The 18,044-nt window shown below is 36.8% G+C and overlaps 1 protein-coding gene across 2 annotated transcripts in view; it reads right to left on the bottom strand.

Annotated features, from left to right (window-relative positions):
* LOC134667389 (uncharacterized) overlaps window positions 1–17,704 on the bottom strand; it is a 75,222-nt gene extending 57,518 nt beyond the window's left edge. The window contains exon 1 of one of the 2 annotated variants that reach the window (XM_063524789.1): window positions 17,317–17,704. In XM_063524789.1, the coding sequence (XP_063380859.1) occupies window positions 17,317–17,442 (126 nt within the window). In that variant the 5' untranslated portion in view covers window positions 17,443–17,704. The remainder of the gene's footprint in view (window positions 1–17,316) is intronic. The other variant, XM_063524788.1, reaches the window with a different exon arrangement.
* Window positions 17,705–18,044: the final 340 nt, after the last annotated feature.

Genomic DNA, 18,044 nt, shown 5'->3' with positions numbered 1-18,044 from the left:
TAGTTGCCCTCCAATACAGCACATGTAAACAGTACAAACTCTTATTCACAAAACTTTGTAACATACATGTGAAAAGCCTCAGTTCCTTAATATAACAAGGCGTTATAATTCACCCTAGCGCCATCGACAGGCTTTGACATTAGCATACCACAATGTTGTTCAAAATAATCATGATAAGGTTTCGATGATATATTAATGCGCAAATGGCACAGTTAGACCCTTTGATCACAGGTCCGGCTTGATAGCCATAAAATTATACCGTAATAACCATCACAGTCAAAAGGTCTACTTCTGTAAATACATGAGAAAGATGCAGTTATGATTGGATAGAACTCATGGGCGCTCTTTAGCAATATTGTTAATAAATTACATCATAATCACCCTTAATGGCGACGTAATGAAGTAGGTACTTCATGTCACCGCTTTCTAGCATCGTGAATAATGGCAGATAACCACAGATTATTAAACAAAAGAAAACATTACCGAGTTAAAATACCACATGCAGGCTAGAATACCACTGCCCTTGTAGGGACAGCGACCGTAGAAGTCAGCCCTTCACGATAAGGCTGTCACGGAGCCCATTGCACGCACTCGTTCTACTGGGCATCTTGAACCGGCACTACCTCAACCTCTACTGGGTCCGGAACTGCGCCAGCAATCTCTAAAAGGTATTAGTGCAAGCAACCCTTTCAAGGTAACCTTGAGATCATCAGTATTAAGGTCATTTAAATATCCTTTTGTAAACAAAGTCTCAAGCCAACCTCTCAAGGTCAACAACAAATAGTACGATATAGATAAAACAGTTATCGGTAGTAGAAATAATGGTCCTCTTAAGGATAATCTCATATCACATACAATGGACCGCCTCTTAAGGCCTACACTGCAGATACCAGGAACAAACTAGCATCTTAAGAATAGTACTATGTTATAAGCAATGGACCGCCTCTTAAGGCCTACACTGCGGAAACCAAAAACAACTAGCCTCTTAAGGATAGTATTGTCATCAGCAATGGACCGCCTCTTAAGGCCTACACTGCAGAAACCAAAAACAACTAGCCTCTTAAGGATAGTTAATACTATGACATAATTGTCATCAGCTATGGACCGCCTCTTAAGGCCTACACTGCAGAAACCAAAAACAACTAGCCTCTTAAGGATAGTTAATACTATGACATAATTGTCATCAGCAATGGACCGCCTCTTAAGGCCTACACTGCAGAAACCAAAAACAACTAGCCTCTTAAGGATAGTAATGTCATCAGCAATGGACCGCCTCTTAAGGCCTACACTGCAGAAACCAAAAACAACTAGCCTCTTAAGGATAGTTAATACTATGACATAATTGTCATCAGCAATGGACCGCCTCTTAAGGCCTACACTGCAGAAACCAAAAACAACTAGCCTCTTAAGGATAGTAATGTCATCAGCAATGGACCGCCTCTTAAGGCCTACACTGCAGAAACCAAAAACAACTAGCCTCTTAAGGTTAGTATTATATCATCAGCAATGGACCGCCTCTTAAGGCCTACACTGCAGAAACCAAAAACAACTAGCCTCTTAAGGTTAGTATTATATCATCAGCAATGGACCGCCTCTTAAGGCCTACACTGCAGAAACCAAAAACTACTAGCCTCTTAAGGTTAGTATTATGTCATCAGCAATGGACCGCCTCTTAAGAATAGCATCCCTTGCCAAGACAAAAGTAACAGCCTTTCTTAAAGAGCACACAATAATTAAAGCTCTATAGTAGACATTGAAGCAACCGGTAGAATTATGAACCAGCCTTTAGAGTAAAATGGTTAACAGTGAGGTGGCATAAAATAACATATCGCAAGCATTACCATGGTTACTACAATATTTAATCAAGCACAATGTGTTTATTTTCTAGGTTTTGTCGGCAAACCCGTTAACAAAACACATTAGTATGACAACAGTAACCCAGTTCTAAATCTGGAATAAAACAAAATCACAACTCGGTTCCTAATCCGAGAGTATGAAATATAAATAATAACTCAGTTCTTAATCCGAGTGTTCAATAAAAGTATAACTCAGTCTTAGTCTGAAAATATAGCCAGTTCTTAATCTGAAAACGGTACCTGAAATAACAGCATTTGCCTTCATTAGTCGGGAAACCCGTTAACAAAACACATTAGTATGACTACAGTAACACAGTTCTAAATCTGAAATTAAAACAAAGTCACAACTCGGTTCCTAATCCGAGAGTAAGTAATATAAATAAAATAATAACTCAGTTCTCAATCCGAGTGTCTAATAAAATTATATCTCAGTTCTGAGAATATACTTGTCGTCAGTTCTTAATCTGAAAACGGTACCTGAAATAGCAGCATTTGGCGTTAATATGGAAAATATAGGATAGTAAGCAGTTGCTACTATGCAACCAATGTAAATGATCATGTGCAACTTGGCGTGCCTCTTCCGTGCCCCTAAATAAAGGCAACACTCTTACTATACCACGGTTGAACTACCGTAGAGCCTGAACAGAAGTTCATGTTATCGAGGTTCCTCTGTTACCCAGGTTCGCCTTACCGAGGTTTCACAAATTTGTATTTTCAACCATCATGAAAGTGTATATTGATAATGATCAATCAGCTGAATCAATGGCACATATGCTTAAACCATAAAGCTTTCAATCCCAAGACACATGGTTGATTTTCTTCAGCTGTATATGTGCATTTTATGTGTAGGTAACTCATCACATCATCTTATACCTGCACAAAACTAAATAATTTTGTTAAATGCCATGCAAGCACACATTTAAAGGTAAATGAGTTCATAACATAATAAACCACAGTTTATGCAGTTTGCAAAACAAGAAACATTATAATTATTATTGTTTAATTTTTTTTTTTAACTTCTGATTTATGAAACCCAGAAGCAATAAGTGTACTGTTTTATAATGCAAACAGTACCATAACACACTACAAGTTCAGACGAAAACCATTAATAACTTCAAACAGTAACTCATGATGACATGATATCCTTCGGTCAATGTTCAGCAGCAGTGAACGGGTTAAAATAGTTACTTAGAAAGCTTTAACCAAGCTATTTACCTTCGTTTGATATTCATCCATTTAACATTTAACTGACCGGTACGTTTAGAGTCCAGTAGCAATTGTATGTAAAAGACATGTACATCATGTAGACCGTCAAAGTCTATATTGACTCCTGAAAGAATTCACCTTGCTTACCATTAGCATCAACTGGCTTTACCAGTGTCATATTCAGCTCAGTAAATAAATATCTAGTTCAATATGTCCATCTCTTCGATAAGATTTAAACATTGGAATCTCCTGTAATCATAATTCATAAGTGCAAGTATATGATTACAACTTATGGTCAAAACTTCACCAGCAATCAAGTTTTGTTATAAGGAAATGCATCTGAAAAATACTGCTAGAACACCAAAGATAATCATTGTCAATAACTCAAACACTTGACAATGTCATAGCAATAACATTCTCTTTATTTGGTAAGTCTGTTTAAATATATGTCTTTGGTACATTTTATAACATGACATTTTGTGAAAAATATTTGCATTGCAAACATAAACCAACATCCCTATGAACAAAACAATCACAACACAACATACTAGTTGTATGCAACGGTTGGATAAACATTTTATTCATAATTAATAAAATAATATGTACAGACAGAAATGATCCTTGTTAATTTTCTTGACACTTCTACTGAGATACTACCTTATAATATATATCAGTATGTCTCCAACTTAATATGAATCGCAAGGATGTATGAGGTTATATGAGATATGAAACATCTTTTACAATATTCAGCCCGAGGAGGATCCGGAAACATGGAGCGACTAAACCTGTCACAGACAATACTAACCAGCTACAAATAGATGCCAATAACTCCTTTTGCTTATTCACAAAGCGCATTTTACCAACCCAGTCCATGTAACACACTAACCATTAGTATCCATGTAAAACAAGAACAATCATTTTATTTCTAAATAAATACCTCATTTTCCATGACATCAGAGATTAGTCCCTTATCAACATTTTCTGCATATAATGAATTACCTGAACATAATATAACTGGCATCCATAACCAACTAACTTTGAAATATTATCCATGTCGATTTGGGTTCATTATAGAGATCTGAGCTGATAGGCGCTCTAATGCCTTCAACGGTATGGTAATTCACTTCAAGAATCATTGCTGTCAAATTTCTGGAAATTACACAACTCAAAAACATACTAACAAAGCATTATTTCAGTTGCAATAAGCATGTTTTACACACACACTTATGTGAAACAACAATTCACTTTCCTTACCGGTTTGAGATTTTGAAAACTTGGAATCTATTTTAATTAGACTGTAAAGGGAAAGTATTAAGTAGCACTCATTGTTAATTGTGAGAGCATAATATCACCATACACATAGTATCAATCAAGGCTAAATTTATATTACCAAACTTGTTTGTATGGCTTTTACTTGAATATAATTCTCACACCGGAATACAAATCTTAGAAAATGATTATAGCATTGTGTTAATGTGTCAGGTGTATATAATCACATTATGTTATGTATCTGAAAGCACATGAATCACAAAAATAACACAACATATAAGAGAAGCAGTGAATATTTACCACTATGGCCGGGGCCATTCCAGGGAACGTTCCAGGGAACATTCTTATCTGTTGGATCAACGACTTCTTACCTGAGTTAACTTTAATTCTTACTTTGTAATCCCAAGGATTTCCTTTATTCATACCATACTGTCAGCCTATGTCTTGTAATCTTCTGCTGTGAATATTGTAATACATATTCATCATCATCATGGAATCAGCTTTATTACACTGTCCATATGTATTTTTTTTTTAGCCAGACATGTTCATTTATGATGGACAGTAAACTGAAATAGATATCTGAAAGTAAACACAACAAAAGGCAAAGGTACAGTACGTCGGCAGCCGACAGTGGTTTAGTAGGTTAGTTAGGTTATCCTTGTAGGTCTTGGACGGTAAGACCTTGTATATTTTAATCCCTAACTGATGAGTGGTGTTGATGCGTTTACTCATTACAATCAGTTTCATTATTTTATATAACGATAACGTTCACAACAATGAAACAAGGAATGACTTTTCCGACAAATCATATCGTAGTAGGCGAGGAATCACTATCGCACTTCTGAAGCTGTAAGAGTAAAAACACCAGACACCACTTTATAACAAGATTTATTAGGGAATCACAAATATGGGAATATAGTTCTGAAATAATATGCCAAGACGCTCTCGCGTAGAACCAATCTAAGATGGACGACCACCTCTAGTGATGTGACATTGTCGGTTATCGTAGTGATGTCAAACACCGACGGATGACGATCTCGCCGTATAATACTTAATGACTTAAGAGATCTTTATAATGTTATTGTTTAAAAAAAATTCAATATCTAAATTGCCTTTGGTACAGTCAACAACAGAGCTATGAATACAGGCAAAGTGTCAAAAATATGTATACAGTACTTTATTGCCTGTACATTAAGGTCGTGTATACATATTTTTGGCACTTTGCCTGTATTCATAGTTCTGTTGTTGACTGTAAAAGCCTCGCAAAACGAGTTCGCAACAAATGAAATGACACAATCATGAGACACCGCGCTCTGTGAAGAAACATTGGACAAAGATAAATCGTTGTCGAAGACATTGTGTATTAAATATTATGCATGATAATGACTAATGAGGACAGTTCAAACATAATTAGGAAGACTATTGAGAGTATGGCCGACATTGACTTGAAATATTGGCATGGTCGACATTGACCTATATTGGCATAACATTGCCTACCCAAATAGAGCACATTAACTCAATGGATGTTATATTATTACTAGCTGTTGCCCGCGACTTCGTCCGCGTGGAATCTTATCTTCAACATTTTACATCTTTAGTACCTATTATTTTCATACCCAAGCAATGTTGAAATTAAGTACTTTTCTTTTTTACCAAGTTGTATGAAGTTTTAAGTCAAGTGGATTTTGATGTTGGTTGCTGAAATTACTTTTTTTGTATTCTCATAATAGGTACCTATGCCCTTATACAAAGATTCAAATTCGGCACTCACAAAATATCTGATCTCTATACAAACTTTCAACCCCTTTCTCACCACCTTGGGGGATGATTTTCAAAAATGCTTGAATTTGTTTTCATGTTTTTTATTTTTATACCTTTTTTTTGCAAAAGTTCAAGCTTAAAATTAAATTTACACCCCAAGACGAACTTTCATCCCCTTTTTAACCCCCTTAGGGCTTGAATTTCCAAAAACGTTGCAATTACTTTTTTTGTAATCGGCTAATATGTCTTTCTAAGAAGTTTCAAAGCATTTGTAATGGATTCAAACTTTGAACCCCATTTTAACCCTGCTAGGGGATGAATTTTACAAATCGCTGAAATCACTTTTATTGTCATCTAATAATATCCCCAAATACAAAGATTCAAATCCCGTGCTCGAAAAAATTTATGATATCCATACAAACTTTCAACCCCGTTTTCACCACCATAGGGGATGAATTTTCAAAAACGCTGATATTAGTTTTCTTGCATTTTAATTTAAAACGTTTTTACAAAGTTTCAAGTTCCTTGCTTAAAATAAAATTTGCACCCGCAGATGAACTTTCATCCCCTTTTTAGCCCCCTTAGGGGTTGAAATTCCAAAAACGTTGCAATTACTTTTTTTTGTAATCGGCTATTATGCCTTTCTAAGAAGTTTGAAAACCATTTGTAATGGATTCAAACTTTCAACCCCTTTTTAACCATGTTAGGGGATGAAATTTACAAAACGCTGAAATTACTTTTCCTGTCTTCTAATAATATCCCTAAATACAAAGATTCAAGTCCCACACTCGAAAAAATGTTTGATATCCATACAAACTTTCAACCCCTTTTTCACCACCTTAGGGGATGAATTTTCAAAAACGCTGAAATTAGATTTCTTGTATTTTAATAATATATCTTTTAACGAAGTTTCAAATTCCTAGCTCAAAAAAAACTTTAACCCCATACAAACTTTCATCCCCTTTTTAACCCTGTTAGGGGATGAATTTTACAAAACGCTGAAATCACTTTTATTGTCTTCTAATAATATCCCCAAATACAAAGATTCAAGTCCCACGCTCGAAAATTTTTTTGATATCCATACAAACTTTCAACCCCTTTTTCACCACCTTGGGGGATGAATTTTATAAAACGCTGAAATTAGTTTTCTTGTTTTTAAATTTGATACGTTTTTACAAAGTTTCAAGTTCCTAGCTTAAAATAAAATTTGCACCCGAAGACGAACTTTCATCCCCTTTTTAACCCCCTTAGGGGTTGAATTTCCAAAAACGTTGCAATCACTTTTTTTTCTTATCGGCTATTATGCCTTTCTACGAAGTTTCAAAGCATTTGTAATGGATTAAAATTTTCAACCCCTTTTTAACCCTGTTAGGGGATGAATTTTACAAAACGCTGAAATTACTTTTCCTGTCTTCTAATAATATCCCTAAATACAAAGATTCAAGTCCACCACTCGGAAAAAAATGTGATATCCATACAAACTTTCAACCCCTTTTTCACCACCTCAGGGGATGAATTTTCAAAAACGCTGAAATTAGTTTTCTTGTATTTTAATAATATATCTTTTTACGTCGTTTCAAATTCCTAGCTTAAAAGAAAACTTTAACCCCATACAAATTTTCATCCCCTTTTTAACCCCCTTAGGGTTTGAATTTCTCAAAATCGCTTCTTATCTCTTGTACACTTTATAAATGCAATCTGGTGTGCAAATTTCAACTTTCTGGCTTTTGTAGTTTCGGCTCTGCGTTGATGAATCAGTCAGTCAGTCAGTCAGTCAGTCAGTCAGTCAGTCAGGACACTTGCATTTATATATATATATATATATATATATATATATAGATCAAAAATTAACATCGTGATTATGGGCCGAAAAACGAATCCTTAGAAATTGTTTGGAAATAGTAATCGTAGTCAATTTAGCTAAAACTCCAAAGCAAACAGTGAAAGTCCGGAAAACTATAAAATAAATGATGGTTACTCGTTCAGTCGTGAAAGCAATGTAATGATAGGAGATTAGGTACACTTTCAATTTTAAGTTTTTTTTGATTTGGTAAGTTTCCGAAATATGAAGTAACATAGTGGCGGAGCAAATCATATTAGTGCCAGCCCATAACAGTAACGTTACGTTACAGAATATTTTTTAGGGTATTGACCTCGAGTCACGGACAATCAACAATCAACATACATGTACTTATACATTCTAAATTTTATCGGAGTTCCATAGAGCGCAAAAAAATATCCCTATTGTTGTATAATTTATTATACATAAAGTACCTTATTAATGATTTCCTTACACGCTGCTTCCCAAGAACTAACTGAGAAAGATCTTTTTCTCAAACATGCAATGAAATATTGATGTTATGTTCCTTATAATAGGCTGCGAAGTATGACGTTTCAGGTGCGGCTAGGACAAAAGGTCGTTAATGGAATTTCATACACATCTTGCAGGCCTAGGCCGGCAAAGTCCTCTTTTTTAATTTTCATATCACAGATATTTGTGACACAGCATCGTGGCATTCATCCATAAAAAAAAATTTGAGGCAGTATTTGCTTTATGGCTCGTAATGACACTCTGCCACTACGCCTATAAAAAAAAAACAAAAAACAATGTTTGCTATAATTTGCAGTTTTATTTGTATAAAATCAACATGAACTTAATAAATAATACACTCTATAATTTTAAATTATAAATTTAACTACATAAATAAAAACATTTAAAATATTTCATCTAAACGTTAGCGGTAAAAAGGTCTACTCAAACACGCGTAGTTATATTTTTTAAATTGTTATGGAGGTAAAGTTGAAAAATATTCATTCTGTTTTATTGGATTTATGGTGCGTTGTTGATTTTTTGACTTTAATATGAGTTCCGACGAAATAATGAAATTAATATTAATTGTAATCGTAGGCGTTGGAATTGGCAGCGTAAGCAGAATTGATTTTAAATAACTTGCTGCCTCTGCCGCCAAGTCAAAGACGAAGGATGTATATGGTTGCTTATGGCAATTTTATTATTTAAGAAACTAAGAAAAATGGCTTACAGTTTATAGAAACAGTTTTGTGGCATATTTTAAATGAATGTACCTACAAATTCGTCAACACTGTGGAAATTATACTTATTTACTCCATGCATAAAGCAACGATGTATGTGAAACATGATATCAACATGAAAGACTATGTAAACTTTACTTATGTGACGAAAACGACAGTCAGACGGATACAAGGCGAAAAAATTAAAGATACATGAAAATATACGGGTAGTAAAAATACACGACTCGTGTAAAACATACGCGTGATAATGATATAAGTACGTATTGGTTATATTTTGGGTGTAGTTTACTTTTAGTTTTTTCTATAAATAAAAATTGGGTTTCGTGGATTTTTTATTTTATTTATTTCATTGCATGTTTGAGAAAAGCACTATACATACCTCGGCGGGAAATGGGGTTGCCCGCGCTCAGACCTATCCGGCCTCGCTTCGCTCGGCCGTCTATATGTCTTCGGCCGGCAACCCCTTTCGTCCCGGCCTCTGTAGTAATGTACTATTAACGGCTACTTAATAATTTCTAATAGAGCATCCATAGCTACTTATTTAGTAAATACGACGACAGTGGCGTAACCGCTTATACAGCTGAGGTCCTTTATATCGTAACAGACTTCACAACTAGTCGCTTCCTCGCCACATGTGGTTAAGTTTCCTTTCTGCCCAAGAAACTGTAACCTCCCCCAGACGCTACACTACACCACTATTACCAGCCGCAATGACGCTTGACTGCAATATCCGCACGCAGCTTGGGCAAGCAAACGACAGATTATTAACTACTTACCACACGGCTATAGTATATTTTGCGAAATACGTACATCACTGTCATGTGATATCAACAGCGGTGTCGCAAAAGAACCATAAAAATATTCAGAACAGAACACACATGAGTAGAAAATTGCAAATGACCACTACTTCGCGTGACATTCTTGCCGCATCTAAAGCAATAAACTGCCAAATGACTCAAATTATACCCCCACATATATAAGTAATCCGATACTTCCGTCGATTATTGCGCCACTAAGCACGTCGAAATTATCTGTCCGTAAGAAAGCGAATAGCACAAAAAGTGTAGGCACTAGGCACCGTCGGAAGTCATGAGAAGTAGGTGACACCTCGCCAAAGAAAGCAGGTTGCTGTATTTTAATTAGCTATTGTTGACGCACATAGTGACAACACCACGCATCGCCTAATAATCGTCTAAATGGATCACTATAACGTTTGTCAGGTTTTTCTGTGCCATCTTTGGTATCCCCTCCTTTAATTTTGAATACTAATGTTCTTTTTACAAAATACAAAAATGAGGCTATTGTAGCTAAGCCTTTTTTTTAAATATGTACCTCGTCAGTGGCAAGCAATCTTGATGGCTTGATGGTAAGCGGTTACTGTAACATATGGACACCTGTAACTCCAGGGGCAACACCTACCTGAATTTTGTCCTAGGTAAACGTATATTGCATAAACATCGTGTCTGATCCTCATATAAAATAAGTTCGGTTCAAATTTCGACAAGATTTCAAATGCAGATAGGGTTTATTGACTATGTTTAGCGCACCAGAATTCAATAATATAAAGCTATCAAATATTGGATTGTAGGAACAAGATGGAAATGATGCGGTCTACAATCAGTACAATCGCTTCACAGGGTGGCCTCTTCAGACCACCCAAGCAGCCTTTGTCACAGGACGAACCGTCTCTCTCAATTGTCTCAATCAATGGCACTTTCCTGACTTTTATTGCGGCATAAGTAATAAGAAATCATTAGAGTATCTATACAATCAAGTTTATTGCTTGTAACATTATTAGGTATGTTAATTGAAAAAGTCGTTCAATCTTAATTCTTCGTGAATTAGGTAATTGTTTCGTGGTTATGTAGGTTTACAAATACCTGCATCGATATGTATAACCAGTTAGGTAAGCATTAACGCTCAAATTTGGCAACAGACCTACTCATCATCAATTTTAAAAGTCAAGATAGGAAAAGAAAGGATCAGCTTCGTTTATCGTCCGTTACCATGAGTCTTAATGGGCCGTCACAAACCTTCTTCATCTTCACCCCAGATGGGTTGTATTTTTAACGGGCATAACAAACATAACATCCGGTCCCATCCCAGGTATAATAATAAACAGTCATGTTTACTATTTATTCTCTTCCTGTCGTGTCGGTAGTACTTTTTAGTTATTTTATCAGATTCACGTCACGATCTCTATAGAATGACTGGATAAAATGATTCATTCGGGCGCCGAGTTAAATCGGATATGCGGTCAACGGACAACCACATGCAACACGACTTTATTTTCAGCATATCCATGCCCAACATGACAACTATCAAGCAACTGTATTTTTGAAACTTCGACTCTAGAAAGTGACGATTACGGCGTTGCCGATAATGGTGGTCATGTCTTGCATAGTATGCACGACGGTATGCAGTTGCCGATGTCTCGGCCATTTGAAAGATCTTATCAAATTACAAAATTTTAAAGTAAGACTAGAAGACTGATGTTCTGCCCATAATATTGGGCAAAATATTGACGCATTAGATAGGTATTGCAAGGAATCGCCGAACTGACGGTGTCTTTTCAGATAATATATTTACAGTATTGGCATACCCAATACGTCTCAAGTATCATAAATAAACTTATAAGTGGCATACAGTCTGTCTAGTATACTTATGTAATGTTAAGAAATTGGATAGCACAAAGTTTCTCACTTTTGCGTAAAACTTTCTTTGATTTTTGCATAATGTATACCGTGGACGATGTCCAAACGAAAACCGATCGCTAAGCCAATAGAAAGTCTCCTCTCAGTCCGTGCGATCTTTGTGCAACTTTAAATAACTATTACGTAGTAAAAGCCTCGTTTACATTACTTAACAGTGTGGCATTGAGCATTTCCAAGGTATGCATGTTCGCGGATCATTTCACGGGCGTGACTTTCTCGATCGATTTCTCTCGAACTCTGGCTGTCGTTGCCAAATGTAAATCTGTGGTTTCATAGATCACACTCCACTGACTTGAAGTGTTTATTAGGTTTGTGATTCTACCTTTTTGTTATGATGCACTCGAGTAAAACACAGTTAATGTTATTAATGTTTCTCTACTCTCTCATGTTGAGATGATTTAAATATTTTCTGCATTCACAATATCCACATGTGCATGTGTTTAAAAATATTACACACCTATTTCGTATTTATAATTAGGTATAATAAAACAAAAGAATGCGGACTTCGGATTTAATTAGTGGTTTTTTTAATTGTATTTACGCAAGCAGGTAACTAAACCTTACAATGAACTTGAAAGGTTCGTTCACAAACCGTCCTTCTAGGGCCGAAGTTAATTTGATTCCCAGAAAGCTATTGAGATCATAAGAAGCAGGCAGGTACAAGTTTAACGCAAAATATAGGATGTAAAGATAAAGTCACGTTTCGGAAAGATTATACAACGACCCTGACGAAAAAAAGTCAAGTAACGCAGGTAGAGGGGTTGTAAAAAAGGCTTGAAAGAAACCAGAATGCCAGACAAAACTTTCAAGCAAATTAAGCGTGAGTACCAGTTTTCGTGAATCATGCACTTTCTGAAAAGTCAACCTAAATGTAACATTATGCATTGTAAAACCAGTTATGGTATTAAATATCTACCGTAAGCCGGCGACAACAGACGACACATTAATTACTTAGGTTTTGGGCTGTCAAGGGGTTTAAATTAAGATTATTATACTGTACCGTAATCATTTGGAACGACATACGGCCCAAGCTCTTCTTCTAAATCTGTTGTAGTATCACTCAATGTAAATTGCATTTGATGTTATGGAATTCATTAATAAAGTGGCCTTGCACTTTTGCAATCCACTGAGCACTCATTTTGATACCTCAAATCGTGGTCAAGAATAACAAAGATTTTTTTTCGAACATGGTGTACATTAGAGAATGCAATCCCGATCCCGATGTAATTTTAATTTTAATACACTGTACATAGTTTATTAACATATATTAAAGTATATGAGGTACTAACTGAAACTCCTCAAATTTTGATATAGCCAGTGAGTTTCTTAAGAATGTGACTCATGTCATGTTGCTTTGCTCTCGCAAAGTATTATGTCCGGGTGGAATATATAGAGCTCGGTTGCTTAGTCAAGTAAGACGAGTAGTCGGACCAGCCAAACTACAGTTCATCTAAGCAAGTTTCGCACCGACTTGAACATAACAAAGTGAGGCAGTGTCATTGAAACGTCATATTTTCTTAGAAATAGCTTGGTCTGACTTTATCTCTGCATCATCTGCATGGCATTTGCTAAGTCAAATTCCTATAAAAAATATTGAAAAATATGATGTTTTTAGGGTGCCGTACTCGAAGGGTAAAAAGTGTAAAAACGGGCCCCATTACTAAGACTCCTCTGTCCGTCTGTCTGTCACCAGGATCTCATGAAGTCATGAACCGTGATAGCTAGACAGTTGAAAAAATTCACAGATGATGTATTTATGTTGCCGCTATAACAACAAATACTAAAAACACAAATATTTGGGGCATTATCTATGAAAAGGGACCTTATTGTCGATGGCGCTTACGCCGCACAGCGTCGCGCGGCATTGTATTTATATCGGAGCATCGTTAATAATGGCGTTAGCGCCATCGACAATAAGGTCCCTTTTCATAGATAACGTCACATTTAAGTGGAGCTCGCATACAACAAACGTGATTTTTTTGTCGTTTTTTGCGTAATGGCACGGAACCCTTCGTGCGCGAGTCCGACTCGCACTTGGGCGGTTTTTTTACATTGATCCTCCATACTTCGTTCTGTCACAGTCGGTGCAGAGTTTAGTTTAAAAAGTAGGCGGACTATAACCCAATAGGGTCACCTAGTTTCTAAAAGATAAGTACCCTAAAGTCCACACCAAGATGACGCGGTAGATAACCGCTATCGGTCGTGGTCGTGGCTTTATCTACACTGGGCCCTGCACGGCACGTAACTGTTACCGAATACGTATGCGTAACGCGCACGTTGTAACGGTAACAAGGACTTGGAATACGTGGGCCGAGTGGTTTTCGACGCTCATTATGTCGCTCAGAGACAAGAATTTAATTTAAATTCTAATTGTCCTCAGTCAAATTTTCGCAAGAATCTAATTCTGGCATTGTTCAAAATTGTATTGTTCGTCAAACTCGGGTAAATCCATTCGACCCTTCAACAAATATCTACCCTATTACCAGAGATATATGTATACAACTCCGATAAGTACCTTTTTTTACCAAAATCGCATAATCTGACAGATTTACCGGATTTACCCAAGTTTGAAATTAAGCGACTCAATTTTGAATACTGTTTGTCAGAATTTAGATTCTTGCGAAAATTTGAGTATGAGGACAATTAGTTATAATTTTCATGAAAAGTGTTATCTTTAATTATGCAGAATAATTAAAACTAAAACACATACTTTTTAACGTAAATTTTAGGGATTTATCAATAATTAGAAAAGTACTTTTTTTTTACTATGTATGGGCTTACGTAGGGTTAGTAAGGAACACAAATGTATGGAAGTGCATGCACTTTAGTCTCAGGCGATGCCGCTTAGCACGATTGTTCCTTAGGTCAAACAAAGTTGATCTGGCCCGGTAACCAGGAGATCGTACCATGCAGACCCTAAAAAAAAAAGGGCGGGGGGGGTTAAAGGGTCGGCTCTCCAGGTCCAATCTATGCTATATTCCTTCCTAGCATTAGCAACTAGGGCAAGTTACTTGGTCAAGCAGATCTTGTCAGTAGAAAAAGGTGGCAAATTTGAAAAATGTAGGCGCGAAGGGATATCGTCTCATAGAAAATTTGAATTTCGCGCCTTTTTCTACTGACAAGATTTGCTTGACCATCTATATACATATTATATTATACATATATCATTTTCGTATAAATTAGGGACGAGGAATTCATCGGTAAAAAGTGCATTGTGAAGAAAAAGTGAATTCATAGGCGGAAATGCATTGGCCGTCTCAACCGCTCTTGATACAGCCACAGCGTTGCAAACAATTAACAATCATCCGTCAGGGATGTAGTGGCCATTGATGATGAGAAAAGTAGTAATTATAGTGAGGGATATCAGATAGGTACTTTTAGCGCAATGTTTCTTTCGTTAATATTGAATTGATGCTGACTGTACACCTTACGTTATCTGTAAAGGTATCGAAATCAGGGTAGAGAGCAATTTCAAAAACAATGGAATAGTTTTACACAAGGCGTTTAGATTTGTGATCATCTTGATTTTTCCTTTGTTCTTTGGGTATCCAAAGACGAAGATACCTACCTGTATACAATAGTAATACAGTTACATAAGGTATTCTTTATTTACGCACCGCAATTTTGCATCTTGTATTAGATATCAAACCAGAAGTATTTCTATAGGCTATATGGCTCCTCTACACGATGGGCCAACGCCGGCCACTCCAAGGGACGCAGCCGTGCGGTAGAATGAGATAGCAATATCACTTGCTCCCTCTAACGCATAAATAAGTCCCTTGGAGTGGCTGGCGTTGGCCCATCGTGTAGAGGAGCCAATAGATAGGACAAAAGATCATTGTCGATTATAGTCACAGGAATTTAAGGTTCAGTCCTAGTTCCACATGCCCCGGTGTCTCTGTAATCAATCTTACGAATAAAATTTTCCATGTGGTCCTGGTCAGGTATCTGTACTGTGTGTCCAACTGTTTATTTCCAAGAAGTTAATTTTAGTTGCCAAAATGCCTGCTAGATGTCACTGCATCGTGTGTTGAAAATCCTAGTTCGCGGTTAAGATTTTTCCGAGAAACATGACGTCTGGCCGGTACTAAATATTGTCATGTTGAACCTCTTTTAAATTGATTAAGTACATCTGGCGGCACGGCAGTGCCCCCGCCAAGTCGAGCAAAAGTAAGACGCACGGCCGTAGCATCCTTTTCCCGAATTATAGTCAACAAGAGTGCTTTTCTTTTGGGGCCTTTTAACGCTGTGTTTACCGATCAAGCAGGAATCTAGTAAAAGAACTTCCTCCCACGTACACTGACGTTCCAGCTTTAGAATCAGGGCTATAACCGCGAAAATCGAAGTTCGCAAATTGCGGGGATTTTTCTCTGTCACTCTAATTACGCCTTCATTGGAGTAAAAGAGAAAGATCCCCGCAATTTGCGAATTTCGGTTTTCGCGGTAGCCGCTCAGCGCCCTGCCGAGGTGTCCTCGAGGAACTACAGTAGATATGGGGTTCTTCAAAAAAGGAGTGTACATTTCAAACGGTCGGCAACGCCCATGTGGCACCCCTGATGTTGTAGATGCCCATAGGCTACGGTGACCGCTTACCGTCAGGCGGACAGTGTGCTTGTTTGCCACCAACGTGATATATAAAAATACAATAAACCCCTGATTACAGACAGCTTGTCAAATATAATTAATTTTGTAATTACATATTTAAAACCTAAAACACGCAGTAATAGGTATTAAGGTAGGACATCAAAAATCTCACGTATCAGTCAAAGTTACTCATGTGTAAAGTTTTCGAAATTGCGAAATTTCCATACATTTATAAATTTTCGGAAACTTCTCATTTTTTTATGGGAATCAAACTTTCTATTTCCATAATAAAAGTTTCCCTTATCTGCTGTAATTTTTCCTGAAATTTTCTAGACCTTTTCCAACTTTTTGGAGACATTCCGTAACTTGCACATATTCTGTAAACTAGATAAGTTTTAACTCAAGTTACAATAAATAAATAATAGGTACAGTCAGCAAAACTATTCGCTTAGCACCCCATGCATGCATGTATGCATACATACATTTTTGTATGCCCGGTGCTAAGGTTTACTGACGTAGATATAAAAAAATATATAATAAATAGGTATAGATTCCATCTCATTTTGCTGCCCGAGGGAAAAGTTGAAAGGTTAAAGATACTGTGGTTAATGGCCGTTTGGCCGTAGTAGGCAGGGGATGCTCGCACAATTTAAACCTTATCGCGATGAACATAAAGCGTTCATACTGGGTAGGCAACAAATGGTAAAATTTATAATTATGATTTCGCTATATCCTCGTATTGCAATGCTAAATTAAACGGACGTCCAAACCGGTTTTCGGTTGTTAGTCAAATATCTGTGTTAAAAATCTGGGGGCACGAGAGTGCCCCCGCCAAGTCAAGCAATTTTAACATTTTTTTATGTTTAATGTCTTACCTGGATATTTGTTCGTTTCACTTCAATGTAAAGCCAGTTATCCGTCGAAAATGCTATTGCCATTAAGGCAGCAGCCACGATTGCCGTAATGGTCGCTATAGACAAAGTTACCGCTGAGCAAGGCATTTTAACAACCTTTGAAAGACAGTAATGAGGAAGAGCTAGAAGATATTCACAATCACAGCACTTATCTAGCCGTAAGTTCACCTATGCAGCATTTTTGTAAACACTTTGCGGACGAAGATCACGACAGCGCACTCGCGAATTAATAAAAACTCATATAAATTGCGGTCATCGCCTGCAGCGTACCGAGTTCGGGCGCGAGACTTCTTTCTTTGCCTACTTCACTTTGCCTTGCCTTGCCGCTCTCTTGCGGATGTGAAACTTTCGAAAGCGATGCGACTCCTCCAAGTGGCGGGAATGTAAATTAAAAACAGGTTTTAATGATACCAGCTCAAAATATAGTTTCTACTAAATGGTACATTTTTTATCATATCGCACTGGCATCCCATATTTTCACACTGTGTTAAAAAAAATCTTTAATTTTATTTAAGAGTTGTCACCGAGGTAAACATGTCACTTCATTGACTACATGGCTTATTTCACAACTAATTCATTCCTATGTAGATAGTTATACAGGGTGTTTGGTACATAGTTTGCCAAATTAAAATGGCAGATAGGTTGAGTCATTTGCTATCTTCTCAGGCCTAGAAATGTTTAATTTGGTG

This window comes from Cydia fagiglandana, chromosome 9, assembly GCF_963556715.1.
Source record: "Cydia fagiglandana chromosome 9, ilCydFagi1.1, whole genome shotgun sequence".
Lineage (NCBI taxonomy): Eukaryota > Metazoa > Arthropoda > Insecta > Lepidoptera > Tortricidae > Cydia > Cydia fagiglandana.
Note: the sequence above shows the minus strand (reverse complement) of the source record. Positions and strands in the feature narration are given on the sequence as shown.